The sequence below is a fragment of the Bombus bifarius genome, unplaced genomic scaffold (genome assembly GCF_011952205.1).
Source record: "Bombus bifarius isolate JDL3187 unplaced genomic scaffold, Bbif_JDL3187 scf7180000008494, whole genome shotgun sequence".
In the NCBI taxonomy this organism is placed as follows: Eukaryota; Metazoa; Arthropoda; class Insecta; order Hymenoptera; family Apidae; genus Bombus; species Bombus bifarius.
The window spans coordinates 141,817-167,574 of NW_022884684.1; the positions used below are offsets into that span (position 1 = coordinate 141,817).

Consider the following 25,758-nt stretch of genomic DNA (forward strand, 5'->3'; position numbering starts at 1 on the left):
CATTCATATGCTATGAAATGTACACTTTTGACTTTTAAATCTATTTATAAATATAAAAAATTTATTAATACAAATTATATAATAGATATATCAATTACTTTCACAAAAATACCTCTGTTCATATATATATTTATTTATTATGTACAGTTTTTAATATATCTATTGTACATGTTCTATATTCTTTTTAGTTAGCAAGGAAGCTACAATCATTGTGCTTTATTATATTAGAAATATTCATATGAAAATATGAAAAAAAACATACACTTTCTAATTCATGTAAAAAGCCTTTAAAGAAGTATTCCCTTTTAGTGCATTTTTGTTTAATATTAATTGGTTAATTATGTAAATATTTATAAAAATAATAAAGAATTAAACACAGAATTTATGCACATATTAAAAAAGTGCCTTAATAATACGTTGTTCCTTTAACCTTTCGATGTTCACAGTTTTTTGTATGCACATATAGAAGGATTGATTATGCCTACATTCCTGAAGTTGTTCCTACATTAAGGGTATATATCCATATGTACATAAAGTGTAATATATCGAAAGTGAAATGGCTTGTATGTAAAAAGATAATTCAATAATTTTATTGTTTTTTCCCTGCATATGTAAGTCAACTGGTATGTTAATTACAACAAAATTTTCAAATTTTGATATATTTTGTCAAAAAAGCGAACACTTGTAGTTTATGCGTCGTAATTCACAAGCAAATGTTTATCTTGTTTAACTAATATCTTCTTAAATATTTTTATTTTAATTATATGATAGATAAACGTGAAGTACATCATATACATTTTATTTCAATAATTTCGATATTACAATAACATTAAAAAAATAGTACAATAGCAAATTTTTTCTTTAAAAAAATATATTAATATAATATTTGTTCTTTTTGAGATTCGTTTCATTAAAAATAAATACGTGCATTAACTTTTGCTACATATATAAATAGTTGAAATATATATGAGTGACGCTGAATATTATGAAATCTAAGCATTTGTATTTACAAATGTATACGTTTAAAATACTCGATCTTAAGTCTCTAGTGAAATAGCAGATAAAGAGAGAATAGTAATTTTTCAGATTAATACAAAATCCATAATGAGTTCCTGTTCCATAATCAAATGGTCACAAAATACTGGCTTTGTAGCACAATTATTACTATTCTGTCATTATTAACAATATAATTAATTTCTTTTAATATCACATTATTTGGATAGTTATAAAAATATTGTACATTGTTTTTCCATTTTATATACAAATTTAAACATAGTAAAGATATGTATATCATTTGTTTATAAACCACTACCTAAAATATTTTGTATGGACAACCTGAACAAGAAGACAATTTTCTACTTGCACCAAGTCTAACAACTTCATCTTCATTAGCATTTATTTGACGATTTTCATGTCTTCTCTGGAAAGAAGTAAACATATGCATTTCTTTAAGATTATATGATATATGATTATGAAAACAGTATATGTTTACTTATATTTTATATTTTTATATCTTTTTTTATTATATATTTTACATTTTATATGAAAGCCAAATGCTTACTTTAAGTTCTGCTGCCAGGTAGAAAAATACAGAATCTATATTGGTATTCTCTTTGGCTGATGTTTCTACCACTTGTAACACTTCAGGAAGATATTGACAAAGAGCTTCTGCCTCTCCTTTCTCAACCTCTCGTAGACTTTCTAAATCACATTTGTTACCTATAAGTTTTTTATTTGTTAATATATAGTATTCAAAGCATAATTAAAACAAAATATACAAACAAATCTCACCAACTAAAATTAATAACACATGTGATGAAGTATACCTTCGTACTTCTTCTACCCAATGTTGTAAGCTTAAGAATGTAGATCTCTTTGTAATATCATAAACTGAAAGTTGTTTAAGCCATTATAAATATTTCCATAGTTAAGGGAACAAAAAGGTAGAAATAATATCTCTCACATACCTACAATAACACCATTAGCAGATCTATAGTAACTTTGGGTTATTGTACGAAATCTTTCTTGGCCAGCTGTATCCCATATTTGCAACTAATAATAATAAAATATCTTTAAACATTTTGAATGATTTGTATATCATTATATATTAAGTGATATATATATTTTATATAAAAAAATTATATTACTAATTTGAAAAACATAATGTAACAATATTTCTTATGTATTATAATATAGCTGTTCTATTTTATATAATTAAAGAAAAAGATATTATCAATACCAGTTTGTACAAAATAATTCAAGCTAAAGTGAAAGTTCGCTTTTAACAAAAAATTATCTATTCGATCTCACATTCCCATGTTAAATTATATTTATTTAAATAATTTTATATTAAAGAAGCTATTGAGCTCTCTTCTTTAAAATTTATATATAAATTACTTGTAGGTTATAAATGTCAAAAAAATTGGAGAAATATAGCGATATTGATCATAGATCAAATAAACGTACCTTAACTTTCTTGTCATCGATTAGTACAGTCTTCATGGAAAAGTCTACACCAATTGTGTTTCCATGCCTCTCGATAAATGTACCAGATCGAAATCTTTGAACAACACATGTTTTTCCTGTCCCACAATCGCCAATGAGCACAATCTTGAACAAGTAATCAAAATTTTCATCGTTCGTGGCCATCAAATTGTCCGGATCACGGTTCGACATTTCTTTCCTATCGTCGAAGTAATTTATCAAATCGACGACACTCTTTATAATCCGCACATCCAGACCTACCGACTACTTACGCCATTGTTTCACTCAACTCGTAACTCCACCACTTTATAAATGTTCTTATAATTAGTGCAGTTGGTACGCGTAAGATATTCATTGAAACCAGATTCAAACATTAGATTTCTTTTCTTTTTCAATCTAACCTGTTATGCACCTTTTATTTTATAATTACAAATTCACCAATTTTTTATAAAAATAAATCGTTTCTGATGAAGTTTAAGGTACAATGTATTTATTTTATTTAAAAATTAGATGGTACTTCAATACACTCACTACAAATACAAAATTACATTTTACTTCAATAAGATGAACATAGGTGTTATATGCATTTATTATAAACATATTTTCACATAAACATACTCTATATCTAATTAATTATAAATATAGTAGAAATTAAAATAACAATTATTGTCGTGATGTGAATTTTGAAAGGCCTTCTAATAAGCTAACATACGCGGTATGTTCGTAACTCGTACTCAGGTCAATCAATTTCTCCGCAAACTCGTTTGAAATGCCTTTCTCTTCGAGATAATTCATCAGCAAGTCATATAGATACTGAAAAATAAATATTATATATATTTCTATAAGCATATATAAAAAGAAACATGAAATTAATTAGATAAGAATCTGTAGTAAATCATTGTCACATTCTCAAGTATTAATTTTATCAATAATAAAATTATTCTATGTGCGAATGTTTTATTTTTCCAAAGATCAATAATCAAATTGGTTACCAGATACTCCAATTTGTACTCAACACTTTGGTTTATTTTTTATAGATACATATAAGCTCATTATATAATATATATATTAATTACTTACCCCATCAATAATTTCACCAGCAACGGCATACACTTTGTCAGAATGTTCTCCTGTATATAAAGTAATTTCATCTATACCAAAGATGTCGTCTGAAATTAAATGGATGTATGAAAAACACATTCATCTAATCGTACAATAGTACATACATGTATTGCTGTAAGTTAGAATTCAATGTTACTTACTATAACTTTCATTGGCACCTGATGCACCAGGTTCATTGTTAAAGGAACAGGTGAATCCAAGAGTCTGATTTTCTCTAACTATATCAACTGTGAAGGATGGTTTACTTTTCATATCACCAATGTCTGGAGTATCACTAGTCATTTCAACATCAGGTTCAGAATCAGAATCAACAGTATGATTTATGTTAAATGAGATTCTAATTCTGTAAAAGATAATTTGTAGTAAAAGAAGAAATGTATTTTCTACTGAAAATAGTTTATCATATTTTGTAATAATATAGCATGTTAAAAGTTCTCTTACATTTCATTATCTTGCTTCTTTTCCAAATTAACATCTGCCCCATCAAGCGAGACTTTAAAACCATCTAATTGAGTGGGAATAGTTTTTAATTTTTGTGCATTCTTTTCTGCTATGATTTCTTCAGCTAAAAATTCTACAAGCTCCTTCTCAGCTATAAAAAGGAAAAGGAAATAATTATGATAAAGCGATAAAACAATTACTTAATGAAAATATTTCAGTCCTAAAATAAATAAAGTATATAAAACTTATATTATTAGTAACATAGATATATCACAATATAAATGTATAAATGTTTAAAAATGCAATTACTGAAATTTACAATATATATGATTGATTTATATGACGATGAAATGATGAAATAAATTACGATATAATGTACCTTTCGTATGAGAATGCCGACAATAACCGAAATCACAAGAAATACTTGGATGCTTAAATAGTTTTGTCGAAGTGATAGGTGTGATTTGGATTCGTCGAGAATCGTTCCACAGTGTTCTTAATTGATTACTTGCGATTCCCGTAGTCGAAGTTGCCGTATACAAATTTTTAATTACCGGCGAACATAATGTCTTCCTTATTATTCCATTCATTTTAATGTTCACAACTAACGTTGGCTTTTTTCGAATCGTATAGGTATACGTATAAAATGGTTTTCTGGTAAACCGAACACGAGGTAGGATGAATACCACCGTCACGAATTCATAAACTATATAGTCTACCGTCCCCTTGTAATTTCTAGAACAAACATTTGTATGGTGATTTCTAGTAATTTTTTGTTCGAAGTGAAGATTGGAATTAACACATGTGACGTCGCCCAAAAGTAGATTGTCATCATGTTATTAATTCCTATGGTCACGACAGCGCGCGCTATCTAAATATTCGAATAACTTACTCAACTTAGCTTTTAACTTCATAATAATAAAGACAACCTTACTCGAAATAAACATTAATTACGCTAACGAAATACTCGACTAGATTAGATGATCACTGGAGTAAGGAAAAGTCCACAAACAGGAATGCAACTGGAAACAACAAAAGGAGATAATTGCAACGTTGTGTGTCTGCTCGTTTCTACCGCCAAGAAACATCCAGAGCTTTTCGACGAACAGTGTAGCCTTTGACCACCACAGAGCCTTATTTTGAGTGTCTTGAACGATCTTTCTATTCATCTCTAGTATAAGCTCTATGCTATCTTATATTGATATATATCCTTGGTTGATATCGCAAAAAAATAGTGGGAAACGTACAGGAAATACCTCAGTAGAAATACCGCCATAAAAAATATCAAATACAATACGTTGTGTGATGTAGATATATCATTAGCTTTATTCGACGTTTTAGAAGTTAGTATCACTGTTTTAAAAGATGTATTCACTTACGGAAGGAGCATTGGATGTAAGTTTAAACATAGTATTTGTATTTTATGATACAATTGTGATGCAATTTATTTTGTCTGATTTTTAGAAAATCATGAACGGGATCGAGGTCGATAGACCGATATTGCAAATATTGGTAAATAAACTATGTCCTCCGTCTAATTTGCTTCCAGACTGAAGTATCTCATTTTTGAATACGATAATTGTTTATAGGGTCACAAGAAATTGTCCAGTTCAAATAGTGGAGAACGTTACAGACTTCTCGTATCTGATGGAAAACGAATAAATTCATTTACGATGCTTGCCACACAATTAAATTCAATGATAACTGATAATGTATTAACAGAATTTTCCATTTGCCAAATAAATAGATATGCTATAAGTGTGGTAAATAATGCTGGCAAACAAAAGTACGCAATAATTATTTATTAAATAAAGAATAACAAAATTTTATTAACAATTCAACATTGAATTCTTTTTATTTTAGACGAGTAATGGTGATATTAAGTGTTGATTTAAAAGTTGCGGGTGATGAAGTTGGACGTAAAATTGGTAATCCAACAAATGCTGACGCTGATGGTGAATCTAAACCAGCACAAAGTGTACAGTCTGCGCAAGCTGCTTCACAACAGCAAAGTAATACACACTAACTATGAATTAGTACAAATCATATCAATAACATGTTATTTTAATATTTTATTATTCAGGTAGCTTGATGTCAAAGCATAGTGGTCAACAGTCTTCTACCAGTGATATATCCACAATCCCAATCGTTGCATTGAGTCCTTATCAAAACAGGTGTGTTTAATTTTTCATTTTTTTAAGTGTCACAGTTTTTTAGTGTGCTAAATAATCTTTTACATAGGTGGGTAATAAAGGCACGAGTTGTCAATAAATCTGCCATTAGAACGTGGAGTAATTCACGTGGTGAAGGAAAATTGTTTTCCATGGATCTTGTGGACGAAAGTGGAGAGATTAGATGCACTGCATTTAGAGATCAGTGTGATAAATTCTATGATATGATTGAGGTAATTAATGTGCTGTTGTATGTATTTTATAATGTTGCATCATAATATACATCTTATTGCAGATTGGGAAGGTTTATTACATTTCCAGAGCATCTTTAAAAACTGCAAATAAGCAATTTAATAATTTAAAAAACGATTATGAAATGACTCTAACTGGTGATTCAGAAATAATTCCATGTCATGACACTGGAGATGAAATTCCAACTCTTCAATTTGATTTCATACCAATAAACGATATAGAGCAAAAGGAGAAAAATGATATAATAGGTAAATATTGAATTGAAATGTATACTATTTATATATTGTATCATAACACTTTAATCTATTATCTATTAATTATAACACTTATTTGTTGCAGATGTTTTGGCTATTGTAAAATCTCGTGGTGATTTGCAGATGTTAGTATCACGAACCACTGGTAAAGACATGAAAAAAAGGGATATTAATCTCATTGATGAAAGTAATACTATGGTAAAAATTTTACCTGACTAAATTCAATGAATAAAAAAGTTTTTATAATATTACATAAAATGAGATTTTAGGTAACGCTTACACTATGGGGAACACAAGCTGAAGAATTTTCAGGAAATGATAATCCAGTTTTAGCCATTAAAGGAGCTCGTGTTGGCGAATTTAACGGTGGAAAGAATTTGTCTACTCTCAGTGGAACTGCTGTACAGGTTGATCCAGATATTCCAGAAGCACATAGGTGTCAAAGCCATTAATAAATCTCTGAAACTAATATTGTAATTGCAAAAAATCTTGGTTTTAGAGTAATACTTTTTATTTTAATATAGATTACGAGGTTGGTTTAACACAACTGGATGTCATGAAGAAGCAAAGCCACTTTCAAGAGCATTTGGAAGTGCAGCTCAAATGTCTCAGGCATTGATCACAATTGGCGAAGCAAACAGTCAGATAGATAAAAAGAACGGTCCGGAAATATTTACGGTGAAGGCGACCATTAATCTCTTACGCACTGAAAATATTTTATATAAATCGTGCCCTAGTGAAAACTGCAAAAAAAAGGTAATTATTATCTCGTACTTTATAAGTAGATATAATAAAACACCATCAATTAAGAGATTGTATTTTGCAGGTGATAGATCAAGCAAATGGCATGTACAGGTGCGAAAAATGTAATAAAGAATTCCCTAACTTCAAATATCGTTTACTTGGAAGCGTAAGTGCAAAATAAATTTTGTTTTCATCTATTTAGATGCAAGTCAGATTTATTAATATTTAGCATTTTTGCAGCTAAGCTTGGCTGACTGGACAGACAATATGTGGGTCACGGCATTTAATGACGAAACAGAGAAAATTTTAGGTATTACAGCTCAGGAACTTGGAGAATTAAAAGAAAATGATAACGATGCTTACCTGGAAAAACTTGGCGAAGTAACATTTAAAAGTTTCATATTTAAGATAAGAACGAAAATGGAAACATTCGGTGTAAGTTGACTCAATGCAATAATTCTAATATTTGATTCCAAGAGTCTAATATTTGTAATTATTTACCGCACTGGATTATTTACAGGATGAAAACAGGTTAAGATCAACATGTATTGATGTATCCCCAACCGATTGTAAAGCCTACAACGAAGACTTAATAACCAAACTCAAAGAATTAACTGGTATTGATAGTACATAAAGTTATTCCATTCCTGATAATATTTTCTAGTGTTGCGCATGTCTGAGCTCTTTTTGTTTGAAAAAATATCAGTATATTTTTATATTGTTAATTAATCCAATAATAATTTTTTGATATTTCATCACATATTTGTATGTGATTCAATAATTCCTATATTTAACAACGTTAAATATACTTTGAAAAATGTAATTACCATAAATTACTCCATTAATTTTCCTACATAAATAGCTATAAATTTAGTAAATATTAAACCTATTACATACATATTCATCATAATATGGTCGTGCTGTTCATTAAACTAAGACGTGTTAGGCTTTGCTAAATAATTACGGTGTATAAAAACGTGAAATCGTGTTCCGAATAAACTTATATGTAGATAATCTTGCAATTCGGCATGATTCATTAGAATTATTATGTAGCAGCGTATTATTGTTTAACAAAGTCATCGAAGCTATGAGTATATGAAATTACATATATGCATTTTTCGTAAAGTTACGCATGAATAAAACCAGTTTAGTTAGAAATATCATACAAACGTAATTGCATTTAGTCGACATTATCATCGTTGTGAAAGCAAAGTGTTATATGCCAGTCTTCGTTGATACTATTAGGCAGTAGGACTAAGAGTACTTATAATAATGACGACATTACCCTAAACGTGTTTATAATGATGTTATGAATGAATAAACTATATCATGTACGAATGTGTATGTATATACATATATATATATAATAGTGTATATATATATATATATGTTGAATCATCACCTTTTAAATAAATTTACAACTTAAAGATTACGTAATATCCTTATCGTACAATAAGGATTAATTCGTTAATGCCATTTGTATTACCGAAAAATATAAGTCACTTACAATGAACTGTATCTGTTAATACATATAATGATTAAAAAGTAATTGGAGTTTATGAATCATACTACTTGAATTATTCACCATCTGTCGAATGGCCCACATAATTGCATAACTATAGTAAACAGCATGATTATTTTAAGTATTACATTGATACTTAACAAATTTGGGAATTATATTTGAATTCAAAGATTCAAAAATTTAACTTTATTTTAAGTCTTTTGCCCTATTTATATGTGACAAATACGCATTTTTACGTATTATAAAAATATTTTAAGCGCATCTGCAGTTCTAAACAAATTTTTTGACCAGTTTACATCCGAAAATGAACATGTGTCAGTAGTTTATGACTCATCGTATTTGTTTGATTACCGCTTGCAAATTACTGGCGTTAAGACCTTGCGCCTGTAGTATGTGTACTGGGCATGCGCGAGCGGCTTACGTTCGTAAAGCGCCAAAACGACGCATTTCGTCGCAGTACGAATTCAACCTTCGCCAAGAGCAGGTGATTGTTACGTAGTACAGTGATTTTTGATTTTGTCTGTATTTGGAAGAACACCATGGCTATTTGTAAGCACTTGCATTTTTATATCAACAAATTATATCGCTAAGTCAATATTAACGTCTTTTTTTTATTACTTTTTCTAATTTATCTCCATTTGTAGTTACATTTTGCCTATTTGACATTAGAAACCCCTTTTTGCATAAATAATTAAACATGATAAATCGGTTAACTGTCATTTTAGAAACACAATTTTTTATTAATATTTACTTATTTAAACTATAATTTTTTTCCTTATAAAAAAGATAAGGAATATAGGAAAAAATAAAAAATACAAAATACAAATACTATCTTCTACTTATAAACATGGATATGAAGATACTTTGAATAAGTAATTTTCTGAGATAATTATTATCAACGCATAGAAATTAGAAATGTACTGTATTCATGTAATTCGAAATATGTTATATTTAATTAGGCATTATAATTTTTACCAAAAATAGTTTACAAAAATACTATATTTTTCATGTTTCGTATCATGATCGTTCGACGGAAATATCCTGAAATATTTTTTGAAATTGCATATCTTTTAAGTAAATACGTGCTAATTACTGTCGAGAAAATAATTTTTTTACAAAACATCAACTTTTTCCAATCCGACCTTTCATTTCTACATAATGCATTGTAGTATAACATGTAACAACATATTTAATATAATCTATTACGACTACTTGTAACAATTGTAGCACTTGATACAACTATAACGTTATATAAATATTATTATTATACATATCGTCGTAATAAACATCGTAAGATAATATGTATTTTGAAAGAAGGTGTGAAATATGGTCGAAAATCTTTCGCATGACTTCGAAAGGATCACGTCTATTTTTATCGTGGTAGTCCAATATCGAATTCGTTTCTAATGTATCATAACACTTCTCAGAAACACGCGACGCTATGATTAATCTACCCTTCTAGTTCGATCTTGCAAATATCGTCCCTCTAATATAATGCCTATAATAATTCCATATTATCTTCAATAATCATGTCTAATTTTGTACCAAGGAATCTGAAGAAACGAAAGAAAAATGGTAAATAGATGCGAACAATATTTTCACTTCATTGAAAGGAATCATCGAATGTTCGAGAATATCTATCGAAGTAGTAGATATTGAGATATCTACCTTATCGATTAGGGATCTATAGGAAATGGTGAAGAATAGAATTATGTTTACAGGAGAATGTCTTATTACGTAATTTATTTTCTAGTGTCTAGTTAAATTGGTATATTTAGCGTATACGGGTGCGGTTGTGCCGGTTTGACAAACCGGCCGGCCGGCATTTTTAGCTATGTACAATGCGATTTCACGAATCTATACAACTTCGTGCTAGTTCCATTAAAGTACAAATATGTCCTCGCTTAACCTAAATTCTGGTGAAAGTTTGAATATCTTATCAATATGAGTTTCATAATAATAGAATAATGTTAATAGAAATGTGGAATAACAGAATAATTTCGCAAATTTGTATTTTTACCAACACTACATACAAAAGTGGAATCTTAGCAGAGATTTATTTTATCTAGTAAATATGTATGTTATAATGTGTACATATATATATATATATAAGTATATTTTGGATAATTGATATATTTTTGCATATTATGTAATATTTTACGTGATCTGTGTATTTTTACAACTTTAAATATGTATCTTGTAAATGCATAAACAGTTGCAGTTCAAAAATAACGTTTGATCAGCTTTCTTGTTCTCTGAAGAAACTTTTTTACGGTTGAAAAATCATAACAGTACTGTTTCATATGTGACACAACCTTAATTTTCATAATTCCGGTATCACGTCATCTCTGCAGGATTTCTTGTGCAACCAACCATAAGTTCCAGATTGTTTCGTAACGTGCAATTCTACTGTTCTCGCTTATTTTCTCAAGTTTTCTAGAATCTCTGTAGAAACCTTAATTTTTCTGAACTCGGAAGTCGCCATATTTGTTTCGATATATCACCATGTATTTGCTGTACCTTGTATGTAAATGTAATATTATTATACTTTTTTAATAGACTTTCTTTATTCAAGGAAAGAAAAGAAAAAATATAAAAGGAATATGCTATAGAAAAATTTTATGTACATATATACCTATTATATTCATTATAAATATGTATGAAACAATTTGAAATTTCACTTTCTATATAATGAGTTCTGCAACATGTTCTACATAAAGATGAAATATAGAATTTTTGATTTGTTTTTAAATTTAACTGGTACATGTGAATACTTTTTCCATTAGCTTGCTAGCAAAAGGAAGAGAGTTGCTATGCGAGGTCAATGACAGTAAAACACGAATGAACACTAAGAGGTTTACTACAGGACACATGATCGTCAAACTATTGGCAACCATGCATTTGCGCTAGAAATGATAGAACATGATATAATGGATCCAGTAAAGTTAGCGAAATTAGATGTAAAAAGTCATATTCGCTACATTATACGTTAAAATAGGTTCTAGAGTCATGTTAATGAAAGCACTAGAATAATACGGTAATAAACGTCAAAACGGTGGAACCAACCAACGATCATCATTGCGCAATTGAAATTGGCTCAATGGCTCTAATTTTCTCATTATTATGTTAATTGCCAACGTAAAGCGTAACACTTCTTTTATAGAATATCTGATACCTCAATCAACTTTGCCCACAAAACGAATATCCTAGAACTAATCGAAAATAATGTAAAAATAAGTAAATGGAAAAAGTTCAAGAAACTTTTTGTACAGTAAAAGTACATATAGGTTATTCCATACAAACAAACGTTTATTCTAACAAGTATATGATATTTTTCTTATTTTAATCTCTTTTTTTTATGTCTGTTATTAATAGCAACGGTAGATAAACGATATTTATGAAAATAGAGATAATTGGAAAATATTATCAAGGGTATGAGATTGTTTCTAATCCGAATGTGGAGGTGACGTAAAAGTTCGGCACATTGATCACTTTGAATCACCGAAGTACCGCTATGTGAAGTATGTATGTAATTGGCATCAAAATACTAAATGACATCATCACAATGGCGTTCTCGGCCTCGCGTAATGGAACTTTCTATTATTCATGGTCGCCTTATCGTTTAAACCATTTTATAGCTACTTTACATTAAGAAAGTGTTAATGAAGAGACTAGCAGTCGTACAGAAAATCTTGAAACAAATCTAAACAAAGGCTATTGAATAATTTTAGGCTCAAAGAATAGTAAAGTATGAGATAAAAATTGTTGCTGTAAAAGATGGAATATGGGTGATTGATTCATGATGTGCAAAAATTGATGTGATTCAAATTGTTGACGATGACACAATGATGTCAGCAACGAACATGGCCTCTGTGACACAAGCCGCTATTTATAAGCGTTGCGTTCGTCCAGCAAATTCTTGTTGTCGCGTGTTACAGAACATTTCGATAGTAGTAGTAGGTGTAACAACGGTTATTTCGTACGTGGATCATCGTCATGACAGTCCATAGTTCATTTTACTTAACGGAAAGACGATTAATGAAAAGCGTGCTATAACGTAATTTTAGTATACCTGCAGCGTAGCAATATAGTGTCACGTGGGATATTACTTGATATTTAAATAAAAATTCAACATTTCAAATTCGAATCGAAGATAATAGAAGATCTATGCAATTTTTGAATTAATCGAAGTTTGTTTGCGATGGTGTTCAATTAGGAAAGAATTTACTTGCACTTTAGGGTTAGCAATTTTCTAGCGAAATTAATATCAATCGTTTATCGATAAATAACATGAAATAGATTACGAAGAATTTCGAATGCGAGAATTTAATACGAAATAAACAATTTATTAACAATTGTGATAATTTGTCAGCGTCGATAGACTCTGATAAATGTAGAATGTGCATGTTTTCCGGGCGCTCGTTTTGGCGGAACCTTTTGATAGAGACAATAGTGTTAGCGTTAATTTTCACAGACTTTGGAATTCAGTTGCTGTCGTTAATCAAATTTCCAGGTAAATGTTCAACCTAATAAGTAAAAGATAATAATTTTCAATAATTATCAAGCATGAAAAATTCCGAGAAACAATAAATATCGATTAAGTCTTCAATTAAGATCAATTTTTTTGTATATCTTTTACAAAGTCTGGAAAAAATTTAAAGAAGCGTTTGTTGAATATTGGCAGAGATAATCAGCGTTAACAATTCAATAAAGTCAGAGCACATGTTTTCTTACGCAAGGTGTTTCTCTGGAGCGTATAGAGGCGAAGCCAGGTGCGGTCTTTCGAGCAGAAGAACGACTGTATAAGACTATAATTTAAAAGCAAACTGAATCTAACGATTTCCGGCCAATGTATCTCATTATGGAAATATGTGTTTATAGTGTAAAATGTAGGTGCATATGTATAAGATGGAAAATAACATTGATGACATTAAGCTAATTTGACACGTCAGAAACAAATTGAATTTATGGTCGTGCGACAAAATCGTTTGCAGCTGGATCGAAAAATAAAAAGATCAAACGATTTTATGACGATTCGTTAAACGTTAGACGACTGGAATCATTCCATTTCTATAAAAGAAAACGAACGTTTCATTAATGATTACTTGAATTGTATTACACTGAACTTGGAGATCGAAAGCTGGAAATTAATTTTTTTTTTTATTGATACAGACTTCTATTATATTACATATCATGAACTATATAGAGTTGCATAATCGATACTGTTAATATTTTTCATATTATATGCTCATTAAATGCAAGTGACCGTGCTTGGAATAAGAAAAATTATCACCAACTTTTTCTATAGAGAATGTTGGGTAATCGTGATTATAATCGTGAATCATCGATCGCCAGAGGTAATTTATAGTCGTGAAACGTACAACGAGGCGATCTAGACTCGAAACTGTCGCGAGCACACGATATATTGATCGATGCAAGTCCTGCATTGTCCTACTTTTCTACATCACCCCGCTGCGTCTGTGTAGATAGATGCTATTGTAGATATTGTGTAGGATGTCTTGGCGTCCAGACGTCTGGGCGTCTGGATTTCTTCAACTAAAGAGGATTTTAAATCCTTTGCCAGTTTTTTTAACTCAACTGATTTTTAAGTACACCGGACCAAGTTTCAACTCAATTAAATTTTTATCAAAGTCATTGTTAATGTTAGCCTCGATTACTATTAGATATTATTATTAAGAAATTATAAGATATTATTATCGTTATTAATTGGTATTATTAATAATAATAAACACGATCAAAGGTGGAAAAATGTATATAAACATAATTACATTACATATTATAATGCATAATAAATGTCTAAGAATTTCTTTCTTTTTTCCTTTAGCTCTTTCTACCGAGGATAAATTGGAATATAATTTCTATCCTGTCGCGAGCGGGCAACTTCAGTTCCGGATAAAAGCACCAAACGATGCCCATATCGCACTTACAACGGGTCCCCATGAGGGTGAGCCTATGTATGAGGTAAAAATGATTGAAAGATAAACTTGTTTAATTATTATTATAAAATTTCTCAAATAAACAAATGAGAGTCGAATGTATCGTGCGTGTTAAAATCGCAGGTTTTCATTGGTGGTTGGAGCAACAGCAAGTCTGTAATTCGTAAAAATAGGACGAAACCTGATGTTGCTGAGGCAGATACACCTGGTATCCTGAGTGCTGATGAAACGCGTGGATTCTGGATCAGGTGGGTAGTGTTAACTACATTATTAAAGTTATTAACCACACAACATGTGATAATATCTTTTCTTATATCATTTTGTTTCTCCTTGTTGTTTTTAGAAACCTTGAATAAATATGTTTCATATATCTTGTGTATTCGTAATAGTACGATATTCTTTCTTACATAATTCATAATAATAATTACATAATTCTTTCTTGCAGATGGGGCGATGGTGTTATCTCAGTAGGTAAAGAGGGCGAACCAAGCGCATTCCTCACGTACGCCGATCCAGAACCGTTCGGAATCGGTTACTTCGGGGTATGCACCGGTTGGGGTGCATCCGGTGAATGGTTGATCGAAGGTAAAATTGTTATCTCTTCTCATCGTATTCCATGTTCTTAAACTCCTTCTTTTTTTTTTTGCTTATAAATTAGGTAGATTTATCGTAGCTAATGTCTACAAATAGGTTTTATAGAGTCGTAACAATATTGTCGCGCTTATTTTAGTGTTCTAGAATCAATTCCCTTTGTAAATCCGTGTTCCGTTTGGGAAAATATTTACAAAATATTGCAATTTTTATCAAATCACATGTAAGGGTGCTTAAACTTTAATTCTCAATTTATTAATACGATTTTCTTGCTGGTATTTTATGGAATTTCGGACCGACTCTACTAATGCATCGTCGCCCATACAGCCATATGTGTAGGTGGTCAAAATAGTTGTACGTAAAGTATACGAAACCTCGAGAAACAATATTTGTTCCCTTTTAGGCTTTTAGATCTGTTGCTCGAATATGTTTTATCCTAGCACGTTTACCGCTTTACTTCGAATGGTGTCGAATTTCACATCAACACCTTTTTACATTGTTCTATATGTTCCTCTATATTGCTTTATATTTTTCATACAAATATTCCCATTGTATATTAAAACGTGTTTTTGTAATTGGACACCGTTTGATTGGAAGGACACATGCACGAGAAAAGAATCATAGATCACATATAGTTGAGTCACGCTTGTATTGTGCTGCAGTGTGATCAAAAGCACTCATATTTCCAAGCTTATAATTGAAACGGCTGATAACCCTATCAGCTGAATATGCTATACGGTAAAATCGTTATATAGCAATATAGAAAATGGAAAATATGTAAGTACATACATATGTCCAACATGTTCTATTGCCACGTGTATGTTAAAAGTTTATACAAGAATAATAAATAAATTTGGGGGAACAATGAACGCGAATGAGAAGGAAAAATATTCATTTCCAAATCCTGATCGGAAATTAAATGTTTTATTTCCTATAAGGACATGGCCCCTTGTCAACACGGAATGAGTTAGTCTACACGTTTCATAATGTAAGGAGCGGCTCGGTCCTCATCGAAGTGAGGGCTAAGAGTAACGCGCACATCGCCCTGACCAACAAAAAAGGCGACTCGAGCCCGATGTACGAAATCATGCTCGGGGGTTGGGAAAACACAGCATCCATCATCAGATACGATCGCAAACAACCCGACAAGGTTCGAAATTTACGAAACTCGAAATCATTTATTGATTACGACGTTCTTTTAATTTTTCATCAAACGAAACAGTTATTTAGTAATCTTTAATGTTTTGTCAACTCTTTTTTCTTTTTTTGCTTTAATACAAAATAAAAGGAAGATCGAGAGTTCGGGTTTCGTGTTAAAACGTTGATTTTGCACCGACAGGTGCGCGTGAATACGCCAAATCTGCTGAACGAGAACGAAACGAAGAAGTTCGCGATTTGTTGGCTCGATGGTCATATCATGGTCAGGGCTGGTGATGTTAATGGTCCTGTGATCATGGAATGGCAAGATCCTAAGCCGATTGGCGTGAGCTACGTGGGTGTGCGTACCGGTTGGGGAGCAACCGGCAAATGGAAACTTCGAACCGCGCAGTATCCATCCCATCCGTCCCACAAAAGTAATTTGCCTGTTAAATATCCGTTTCTTTTCTCTTTTTGTTTTTGTTTCTCTGCTTCAATTCATCCTTGGTAATAGAAATTGTCGACCGACGGATCATTTGTGGGTGTTGAGGCTTGGTTTCTCATTATCTTGAAGATTATAATAAAAAGTAGGATTTTTTTTTATAGTTAATAGATATGAATATTCGGTAGAACATGTAATTTATACGAATCCTACTTTTTTTATTTCTAGATATACCTATACGAGTATTATGTTAATGGGAGTTCGAGGATAAAAGGGTGTCGGTGCCACTAATTGCTTCTCGTAATTATCAATGCAATCTTATTTTTCACGGCGCACGCTATACTTTCTGCCTCCTTTCTTTTCAACGGATCCCTTCTCGGGTGCAAACGCTAAAATTAACGCTTTACCGATCCACCTGTTATTAGATTTTACAGAATTACTATAACTACTATCCCTATACTGTTCTAAATTCTACCTTCAAAATAAATAACCTTTTATTATCGTATAGTTATATGGTAGAAAAGAGTATTGAGCTTAATGCTGATGCAAATCGTACCTTATACCTCATTGACGATTGCCTGCGGATTAATGTTCTCGATTGAAAATGTTTAGTTCAGTTAGCACGCCAATTGCCGTGTCCGGTCGTAATTGATGTAATGACAGTAACACGTTTACTGTATGTCACACGCCTACTTTGTAAAACTTTTCATTGCAAGTTGTATTGAACATTGTATTAAACGTTAGATATTCTGTTAATTTTTACACGCATCTATGTACATATCTATAGGAATTCTAAGATTTTCAATATACAGTAAATGTGTTAAGCACCTACACCCACAAGGAGATATAATTATGATTTTTTAACAGATAATAGTACTTGAATTTCGACGAATGTAAGAAATGTAACTGCCTTGATTCAATATGTTCATGGTGATTTGTATGCACTGCACATGCATATTTGCACGGAATAGAAGCCATATTATTACACGATTACATCTAATAGCCGCATGTACAACAAAGTATGCCGAGGTCATCATATCCCCATTTTCTGCAGATTAGTGCAGACGCATCATTCTTTAAATGCCTTTTCCTCCCGATCGATCCCCATTCTTTCTGTCGTAACTTAAATCTAATAGTCGCTTATGATGTGATTCATCCCATGGTCGATTTATTTATGATGTTAAATAATTCTGCCAAAAACATCGTGAAGACTCATTCCGGAGAGAACTCATAATAAGTTTTCGCATTATCATTTGGTATGCGTTCATCGTTCTTCACACGTGTCATTACTGTAAACATTATCAACGCCATAAATCATAATTTTCCTCGAATTTCGTGCATTGTTTTTTAATTGTACGAAGCATGAGATGTTGCATCTAATCAGAGATGAGAATTTTTATAATTTGCTTTTCTAATACCATCGTTTACTTCTTCCTCAAGTGCTATCCAACATAAAGACATAATAGATGCCTGTATATATGTATGTAACACACATGATAAAGAAAAAGAGGAAAAATCTAATACCACTCGAGTAATGGTTGGAAAGCGCTTAATCTTATACAAAAAATAATAAAGGAAGTAAGTCCTGACCATCTGTGGCTAATGTGTTTCTGTTGCACCTGCTTCTAGACGTGAATCCATCGGCCCCACCTCCACCATTGGGCGTCATGGATATAGGAGATTTCTGTTGGTGTGATGCAAATGGTGGAATAATTCCTCCAGGTGCAGTCGAAGGAGGAAAAGATATAAATGGTGAACCCTTGTACGTGGGCAGAGCCTATCACGAGGGTGCTCTTCTACCTGGCAAAGTGAAGCCAGGAGACTCTGTGTGTTATGTGGCTTGGGGTGGTGATGAACATGGAAAGACTGATTTTCAGGTAAGATAGAAGGGAATAGAAGCAATTTAATCCTGTAAGTATGAGAGATCTTTGTAAATTATTCTCTCTAAACGCAAAAAAAAAAAAAGAAAAAGAAAGAAAGAAAAAGCAAAACCGAATACGATATAAAATGGAGTCAAATCGTTGCTTCTTAATTAAAATCTTAACATTCACAAAATATTGGTTTCGTCGTTTATTTTGTATCGTCGATTTAAAGGGTTAACTCGCATAAAAAAATAAGCTAATAAATAAGATGAAAATACTAAATTAGTATCAAAAAATAACTATAACTTAATAACTGTTCTCTGTTAGGTTCTCTGTGGTTGCAATCCAATATGGGTTCCAACAACCGGAAACAACATTCCTCACAACGCAATTCCATCTGGTGAATCAGAAGATGGAGAGCCACTCTATGCTGGCCGCGTACTGCACGAAGGCGCTATGACAATCGGCAAAGTACAACCTTCGCACAGCGTGTGTTACATAGCGTTTGGTGGTGCTGAGATTGCGTTCCCAGAATATGAGATCATGGTTAAACCTTAGATTAGAATTAGCTGCACCAACGTCGATGAATTTGTCAATGAATCCTAATCTCTTACAATGATTTTATGTTTGAACGCGATCGAAATACCAGATGTAAGCTATATCAAGGATTCAACAAAAATATTTTATGTGTGCATAATTGTCCTGCTTAGTGGTTGTTCGCGTATATGAAGACATATGAAAATATTTGTAGCCCAACAATCGAATCTCAATTGTTATTTATATCCAAATAAGAGGGAAAGAAGCGACATATTATGTATTATAAGATTAATGAGAATCTCCTATGTGTGCAAACTAGTCTAATTACAAATGGGCGGGTCGTGACTCATGTTCATCGATCAGTTGGTGTACAACGGACATATACTTCTACACAGAACGTAATTACAATGTCAATAACGTAGAAATTATCGATCAAAAACTGGCAGTGTATATGTACAGTTCAGCTACATATATATATGCGTTAATAACTGGCTACATAGTAGTATCGATAATTCCTGTTTACGCAGTTTAAGGTACAACTTGCATATCGCTTGATTGCCTATTTCGTATCAGAGTATTATGAAAAACACTGTTCGTAACCACATAGTGGTTTAATTTAATGCACAATAGTTCTCGCTTTTCTACAATCGTTGATTTTAAAGTCTATATTGTTACAAAACAATAAATAATATTTCCGAAAAAAGACATGATGTATTATTTTTAGCCTCCTTGTTCACAATGGTAAGTTGTGAGATTTGGTAGTGCCGCATAAACTAACTGCAATCGTGCTTCTTTAATTTTCCCTGTCGGTTCTTGGAAAAAAGTTTGTAGGTGAAGCAAAACTAAGTCTGGGAGAAGTTAAGATCAAAAAGGTGAAGACAGTGGAATCTATCTTAAGATATTTGTAACTGACAATCTGTTAATTATAATATGAGACTTTTATAGTTGCAGTCAACAATGTAGCTCAATGAGAGGAAATAAAGTAAACCTAAGTAAAAAAAAAAAATTCTACATGGGCTCATAGAACAAGTTTTTTGCTTATCTGCTTGTTCATTTGTGCCAGACACTTCATTTTTGTCCTATCAAATAGTACGTGCCTAAAATAAATAAATATGTCATCGGTTGTCAATATTTCATTTGCATCCAATAAAAAGAAGACATTTGGGATTTTATAGAAATGAAATATGAACATGATTATAAACATGAAATATGATGCTGATTTGTGGCCAACTAACAATGCAATCGGTTAACATTCGTGAACTCTAATATAGTGATTTTTTTAATTTACTTAAGTTGGCAATAGTGTTGAACAGTTCGTGCATTCTGTCCAATTCCGTCCCGTCCTGTCCCAAATAAGACGGATTCAACAATGGCGGCCAATCCGTCATGGATCGCTGTTAAATGTCAATCGGGAAAAGAAATTTTAAAATAGTGGCAGATCGGAAGTATTTTTTTTATAAAAATGGCTGCGAAAGAGTCTGCTACTATCGATGACGGGATTCCCGAGCCAGGTATTGAACCTGGTGCTTCTGCGGAAACGATGCTCGTCACTACCGACAGTTTTGAGGAGTATGAGCAGGAGATGAGCAATAGTATTGACGATAGACAAATGAAAGAAAGCACAACGAGCACTATCTCAGAGATACAAGAAGATGTGCAAGACATTCCAACTACGCCCACTACGTCCAGTTCACGGGAACTTCAAAAAACAAATTCGCTTGATGATTCCGAATTAGTACGTTTCATAACCTGTATTTGTGAAACACTATAAATGTATTTTAATCCGGAAAAAGTATACGCAATTAAAAGAGAGTTGTCTTTAATAATTGATAGAAATTAATCGAAAGTGTTGATAAAAGTTATATAATTACATTAACCATTTTAATGATGTATATTTATCTTAATTAATTTCTTATGTTTTAGGATGATGTTACACAACGATTAGGTCAAAGTAGCATTGATTCAGACCCTTTACGTTGTAAAACATGGTTAGCACAAAAAAAACATGTATTTATTTTAAGCCAAGCAGGGAAACCCATATACTCTAGATATAGTTCAGAAGATAAACTAGTCACAGTTATGGGTGTCATGCAGGCTCTAGTTTCATTTGTCCAAGCAGGCAGTGACATGATTAGATCTGTTCATGCAGGAGATACTAACTTTGTATTTGTTGTTAAAGGTCCATTAATTTTAGTTGCAGTCTCAAAAACGCTTGAAAGCGTACCTCAACTTACATTACAACTAACGTATGTAATTATAACAGCACAAGTAATACTTTATGCCATCCTTTTTTAAGATACTGGAGTAAAGAATGTTATGTTACAGATATGTATATAATCAAATAATCTCTGTGTTAACCCAGTCACAGTTAACTAGAGTATATGATCAACGTAGAAATTTTGACTTAAGAAGATTGTTAACTGGTAGTGAAAGACTGATAGATCACTTATTAAATTTTATGGACAGAGAACCAGCATTTTTTCTAGGAGCTATTAAATGTTTGCCTTTACTCCCCTCAATGAGAAGTTCTATCACGCAAACTATCATTCAAACATGCGGTAAAATAAAGGTATTACAGTGCTGTAATCGTTAAAATTTGGACATGAACATTATATTAAAATATGTTGCTGTGTTTGTAAATTATACTAATCAAAGGAATATAAAATTTTGCAGAATTTAGTATTTGCAATACTACTAGCTAATAATCAATTGGTAACATTAGTCAGAATGAACAAATTTTTTTTACATCCCGTGGATTTACATATAATACAAAATTTGGTCGACAGTTCAGAGTCACTTAAGACTGCTGAGAGCTGGACTCCGATATGTCTACCAAAGTTTGATGCCAATGGGTATATGCATGGACATGTATCATATTTGGCTGAAGATTGTCAGGCATGCTTATTGTTGCTCACAGTCGATAGAGATGTGTTCTTTGTTCTTTCTGAAGCAAAACAAGTAGGTGATATAATGAAACTTTATAAAGTATTTAGAAAACAATGTAAAAAATAATAAGAAATTTTACTTATAGAAAATTGTAGAAAAATTAAGGCGAACGAATTGTTTAGAAGCAATTAATGAGTCCATGAATAAACTACCGATTAAAACTGCTGACATTGGATTGCCAGAAATGCGGCACGTTTTATATAAGTGTAGAAGCACGGCACAATTTTGGAGTCCTGGATTTCAACCTCCGTATACAACAGACGAAGAAATAGAACGGTAATTGCAACATTAAAAAAATGTAAAATAATCAAACTAAATTATAATAATGACAAACTAGCGTGATATGTGTTTTTTCTTCTGTAGATTATTGGGGCTTTATCAATGTTTACACCACAGGCTACACAGTCCCAATCGACCATTGAAGCTTATATTTCAGCAATTAGATAAAGAAACCATGTTAGCATGGGTAAGTTTAATTATATGATATGTAGTACAATAAAAGTTATCACAGTACATTTGGTATGCAACTAACACGTATGTATCTTGTAGGTAACACTAGGTTTTGAATTATATGTTACGTTTGAGCCACTTGTAACAAAACCTGATGCAATTGAGGCAGTGAGTAAATTGTTAAAGTGGATAAAAAAAGAGGAAGAAAGATTATTTATTTTAAATTCACCCACATTTTAAAAATCGATATAATTAGTTTTAAAAAGACACAAAAGTGTTTATCTGATGGATATAATTTGAATTGACGTGAGATGCATTATTTGGTAACTGTTTATATTGATCTGATGAACTATAAATCGTTAAGGAAAGATTACTGCATTCAAGATAGATGCATTCGCGTGTTTTTCATGCATTGATAGTGTACTTTGCTCACTGTTTTTTAATTATGAAAGGTACTGTAAAGGTACATATGTATGTATATATTTAAAGACATTACGCATGTAATGTAGAGTACATTTATAGACAGGCTATGACATTCTCAACTTATTTTATTACATGGTGCTTGAGAAAACTTGTCATTGTGTTGTTAAAAACAGATTACTTACAATACAATATCTTTTTATATCATTTAACAAGCAAATCGTAACTTTACAAATCGTGGAACAGTTCTTTGTTAACAATCACAGTGATAAATTTTCTCTGAAATTTTGTAAATAAGAGTAAAAGCAACAGCCATCGTTTCATGACCTTATTAAGTCAAAAGTAATGATTCCAGGTAGAACGAATAGTATAACGTTAAAAAGAAACAAATACGTTCACTTACAACATGTAATGTACGGGTATTATAAGCTACTGTGTAGCGTTTATATCGATAAATGCTATAATTTTAATACAAAACTATTCCTTGTATATGTTACACACTGCTGTTAATCGCGATCGAAGTGCGGTACATACGATAAAAAGAATTCAAGAGCTGTAACAGTAATGTTTTTTTATTCACCTGATAGTTATAAAAGTAAATTATCCTGTAAAACATTTGTCATACCTTGGTGTTTAATTTAATGCCTAGCTCTGTCACGTTCTCGTCTTCGATCTCGATCTCGGTCTCTTTCCCTATCTCTATCGTCTCGTCTGTGCCGGTCTTTATCTCTATCCTTGTCTTTATGCGAGGATGAATGGCTTTTAGGAGATTTACTCCGTTTACGTTCTCGTCTATCTCTGTCTCTGTCCCTGCTTCTCGATCTTTGCTTTTCTCTGTCAGATTTTTTATCGGAACGTGAATGTCTTTTATCTCGGTCTCTATGACGATCTCTCTCTCTGTCATGATCATCTGTCCTTTTGCGAGTATCTTCTTTGACTGGAGGTATTTCTTCATCCTCTGAAGATTCTATTCCTTCATCCATATCATCCTCTAATGCAGACACTTTTGCCTCTATAACATATAAGAAACATTAAATTACATTTGTTTTATATTCATACTTATATTTTCATTTATAAATTTAAAAGACTTACCTAATTCATTATTTTCTTCAAGAACATGTCTTTTTTGTATTCTTGGTAGAATTACATCGCAACATCTTTCTTCCCTAAGAAGATCATCTATAAATTCATCCATGTTGATCAATTCAAATTTACCTTGCTTATTTTGCCTTCTTAACTTTCTATTGTCATTAAATAATGGTTCCAAATATTTATAACAATCTAAAGAAGATCCTGTCAATCTCATATACAATGCTCCTAGTGCGCGGACATATTTAAATTCCTCATTTTTTATAAATTCTACTATAATATCTTTTTCAGGTTGTATCTGAAGCATTTTTAATATTAGACAGAGGAATGGTGTTGGTTTTACATTTCCACCATATACACCACCTATGTATCTAAAATATATTTGTTTTTATACACAATAGGTTATGTTTTGATATAAATTATTAAAAAATATCGAGCATGGACAAGAGTTGTAAATAAAATATGTTTCAACGGCAAACATATTTAGACAACGGATTGCACGAAGAAAAACGATTTGTTTGAGTATATATAACAATATAATAAACATTTACTAACCTCAACTCCATCGCTTTGTCTACTAAAAGTTCTGCAGTCAGAGCAAAACATTCTTCTTTCCAATATTTCGAATCGTACACTCGAGATCTAATTATTTTTTCTACTAAATACTGCGGATTTGTACCTCTAATAGATTTCGCATCTTTTACCGTTCTATTAGCCATTTTCAAATCGCATGGAGATTAGAAATATTTTCAAAACATACCTTAAATGATAATGTAGGTGCCAATAAAATGCACTTAATAGGGAATTTCTTTGGTAACGGTATAATTCACTTGGGTCACAGCCTGCTTGAAATATGAATATAAACTGATCGAATTTTTCCTTCAAATATTTGTGAAAAAATATACATACATACTAAGGAATGTATTCCACAGTGGTCTTGATAGAAGCAAAAGGAGGCTAATAAAAACGTAATCAAGTCAAAATCGCAAGTAATCGTGGTTTTTCTCAGTCATTTAACTTTCAAAATTGTAGAAATCAGAGCAAGGAAAGTAGTATACTTTTACTAAAAGGTAAAATTGGGCCATTTCTGCAAAACGTGTATCCGTATGTTAATGCTACTATATTATCGTTAGTATTTCATGGGTTCCTAATAGTACGTAATCAGAGTTCCCTTTATATAATTTCAGTTTATATTAAAAAATTCCTGGACGTGATTCAAAGGAAATATGTACGGTAAATTCAAGAGGTACGATCAGCATTGTTATCACGTCATCACGAAAATATGTATATACAATCCGATATCATGTGAAAGAGTATGTAAGTTATTTTGACATTAA

At 31.5% G+C, this 25,758-nt stretch overlaps 6 protein-coding genes across 14 annotated transcripts; 3 read left to right on the plus strand and 3 right to left on the minus strand.

The window, feature by feature from the left end:
- Positions 1-981: 981 nt before the first annotated feature.
- On the minus strand, positions 982-2,821 carry LOC117213074 (ras-related protein Rab-43). Of its 2 annotated transcripts, none has more exons than XM_033458360.1 (5): positions 2,467-2,821; positions 1,968-2,052; positions 1,792-1,890; positions 1,562-1,701; positions 982-1,420 (listed from the first exon to the last, which is right to left on the minus strand). In XM_033458360.1, exons 1-5 carry the CDS (start codon positions 2,674-2,676, stop codon positions 1,313-1,315), a joined length of 642 nt encoding a protein of 213 aa, XP_033314251.1. In that variant the 5' UTR covers positions 2,677-2,821; the 3' UTR covers positions 982-1,312. The 2 variants fall into 2 exon arrangements, with proteins under 2 accessions (XP_033314251.1, XP_033314250.1); XM_033458359.1 differs by having other exon boundaries at positions 1,562-1,719.
- Positions 2,822-3,015: 194 nt separating this feature from the next.
- LOC117213075 (complement component 1 Q subcomponent-binding protein, mitochondrial) lies at positions 3,016-4,769 on the minus strand. The gene is made up of 5 exons (XM_033458361.1): positions 4,427-4,769; positions 4,048-4,198; positions 3,747-3,949; positions 3,565-3,653; positions 3,016-3,297 (listed from the first exon to the last, which is right to left on the minus strand). The coding sequence occupies exons 1-5, from the start codon at positions 4,635-4,637 to the stop codon at positions 3,148-3,150; spliced, it is 804 nt and encodes a 267-aa protein (XP_033314252.1). The 5' UTR covers positions 4,638-4,769; the 3' UTR covers positions 3,016-3,147.
- Positions 4,770-5,182: 413 nt separating this feature from the next.
- Positions 5,183-8,228, plus strand: LOC117213068 (replication protein A 70 kDa DNA-binding subunit). 3 transcript variants are annotated; one of them, XM_033458342.1, is made up of 13 exons: positions 5,186-5,442; positions 5,512-5,559; positions 5,637-5,833; positions 5,911-6,059; positions 6,131-6,221; positions 6,289-6,451; positions 6,514-6,718; positions 6,810-6,922; positions 6,994-7,160; positions 7,249-7,480; positions 7,551-7,634; positions 7,709-7,903; positions 7,989-8,228. In XM_033458342.1, the coding sequence occupies exons 1-13, from the start codon at positions 5,413-5,415 to the stop codon at positions 8,100-8,102; spliced, it is 1,788 nt and encodes a 595-aa protein (XP_033314233.1). In that variant the 5' UTR covers positions 5,186-5,412; the 3' UTR covers positions 8,103-8,228. The 3 variants fall into 3 exon arrangements, with proteins under 3 accessions (XP_033314235.1, XP_033314234.1, XP_033314233.1); XM_033458344.1 differs by lacking the exon at positions 7,989-8,228 and having other exon boundaries at positions 5,183-5,442; positions 7,249-7,479; positions 7,549-7,634; positions 7,709-7,824; XM_033458343.1 differs by lacking the exon at positions 5,637-5,833 and having other exon boundaries at positions 5,185-5,442.
- A 1,156-nt stretch (positions 8,229-9,384) lies between these two features.
- Positions 9,385-20,221, plus strand: LOC117213070. Of its 5 annotated transcripts, none has more exons than XM_033458347.1 (8): positions 9,385-9,539; positions 14,836-14,972; positions 15,071-15,195; positions 15,393-15,532; positions 16,477-16,688; positions 16,878-17,112; positions 18,747-18,994; positions 19,307-20,221. In XM_033458347.1, the coding sequence occupies exons 1-8, from the start codon at positions 9,530-9,532 to the stop codon at positions 19,535-19,537; spliced, it is 1,338 nt and encodes a 445-aa protein (XP_033314238.1). In that variant the 5' UTR covers positions 9,385-9,529; the 3' UTR covers positions 19,538-20,221. The 5 variants fall into 5 exon arrangements, with proteins under 5 accessions (XP_033314238.1, XP_033314241.1, XP_033314242.1 ...); XM_033458346.1 differs by lacking the exon at positions 9,385-9,539 and adding an exon at positions 13,374-13,503; XM_033458350.1 differs by lacking the exons at positions 16,477-16,688; positions 16,878-17,112 and adding an exon at positions 15,866-15,892.
- A 610-nt stretch (positions 20,222-20,831) lies between these two features.
- LOC117213069 (vacuolar fusion protein MON1 homolog A) lies at positions 20,832-23,954 on the plus strand. The gene is made up of 7 exons (XM_033458345.1): positions 20,832-21,251; positions 21,440-21,762; positions 21,842-22,085; positions 22,190-22,474; positions 22,548-22,738; positions 22,826-22,928; positions 23,012-23,954. The coding sequence occupies exons 1-7, from the start codon at positions 20,979-20,981 to the stop codon at positions 23,150-23,152; spliced, it is 1,560 nt and encodes a 519-aa protein (XP_033314236.1). The 5' UTR covers positions 20,832-20,978; the 3' UTR covers positions 23,153-23,954.
- On the minus strand, positions 23,377-25,391 carry LOC117213072 (pre-mRNA-splicing factor 38). 2 transcript variants are annotated; one of them, XM_033458355.1, is made up of 4 exons: positions 24,977-25,391; positions 24,425-24,792; positions 23,958-24,344; positions 23,377-23,885 (listed from the first exon to the last, which is right to left on the minus strand). In XM_033458355.1, exons 1-3 carry the CDS (start codon positions 25,138-25,140, stop codon positions 23,971-23,973), a joined length of 906 nt encoding a protein of 301 aa, XP_033314246.1. In that variant the 5' UTR covers positions 25,141-25,391; the 3' UTR covers positions 23,377-23,885; positions 23,958-23,970. The 2 variants fall into 2 exon arrangements, with proteins under 2 accessions (XP_033314246.1, XP_033314245.1); XM_033458354.1 differs by lacking the exon at positions 23,377-23,885 and having other exon boundaries at positions 23,887-24,344; positions 24,977-25,389.
- Between the last annotated feature and the right edge of the window lie 367 nt (positions 25,392-25,758).

Coding starts and splice junctions, on each gene's coding strand:
- LOC117213074 (XM_033458359.1), bottom strand. CDS start 2,676: ATGTCGAACCGTGATCCGGACAATTTGATGGCCACGAACGATGAAAAT. Junction 1,891..1,967: donor TGCTAATGGTGTTATTGTAG/GTATGTGAGAGA, acceptor AACAACTTTCAG/TTTATGATATTACAAAGAGA. Junction 1,421..1,561: donor ACCTGGCAGCAGAACTTAAA/GTAAGCATTTGG, acceptor ACTTCTTTCCAG/AGAAGACATGAAAATCGTCA.
- LOC117213075 (XM_033458361.1), bottom strand. CDS start 4,637: ATGAATGGAATAATAAGGAAGACATTATGTTCGCCGGTAATTAAAAAT. Junction 3,950..4,047: donor AAGAAGCAAGATAATGAAAT/GTAAGAGAACTT, acceptor TATCTTTTACAG/AATTAGAATCTCATTTAACA. Junction 3,654..3,746: donor AGGTGCCAATGAAAGTTATA/GTAAGTAACATT, acceptor ATTTAATTTCAG/ACGACATCTTTGGTATAGAT.
- LOC117213068 (XM_033458342.1), top strand. CDS start 5,413: ATGTATTCACTTACGGAAGGAGCATTGGAT. Junction 5,560..5,636: donor GACCGATATTGCAAATATTG/GTAAATAAACTA, acceptor AATTGTTTATAG/GGTCACAAGAAATTGTCCAG. Junction 6,452..6,513: donor AATTCTATGATATGATTGAG/GTAATTAATGTG, acceptor ATCTTATTGCAG/ATTGGGAAGGTTTATTACAT.
- LOC117213070 (XM_033458346.1), top strand. CDS start 13,389: ATGTGCATGTTTTCCGGGCGCTCGTTTTGGCGGAACCTTTTGATAGAG. Junction 16,689..16,877: donor ATCGCAAACAACCCGACAAG/GTTCGAAATTTA, acceptor TTGCACCGACAG/GTGCGCGTGAATACGCCAAA. Junction 18,995..19,306: donor ATGGAAAGACTGATTTTCAG/GTAAGATAGAAG, acceptor GTTCTCTGTTAG/GTTCTCTGTGGTTGCAATCC.
- LOC117213069 (XM_033458345.1), top strand. CDS start 20,979: ATGGCTGCGAAAGAGTCTGCTACTATCGATGACGGGATTCCCGAGCCA. Junction 22,475..22,547: donor TTCTTTCTGAAGCAAAACAA/GTAGGTGATATA, acceptor TTTTACTTATAG/AAAATTGTAGAAAAATTAAG. Junction 22,739..22,825: donor ACAGACGAAGAAATAGAACG/GTAATTGCAACA, acceptor TTTCTTCTGTAG/ATTATTGGGGCTTTATCAAT.
- LOC117213072 (XM_033458355.1), bottom strand. CDS start 25,140: ATGGCTAATAGAACGGTAAAAGATGCGAAATCTATTAGAGGTACAAAT. Junction 24,793..24,976: donor GACAAAGCGATGGAGTTGAG/GTTAGTAAATGT, acceptor AATATATTTTAG/ATACATAGGTGGTGTATATG. Junction 24,345..24,424: donor TGAAGAAAATAATGAATTAG/GTAAGTCTTTTA, acceptor TATATGTTATAG/AGGCAAAAGTGTCTGCATTA.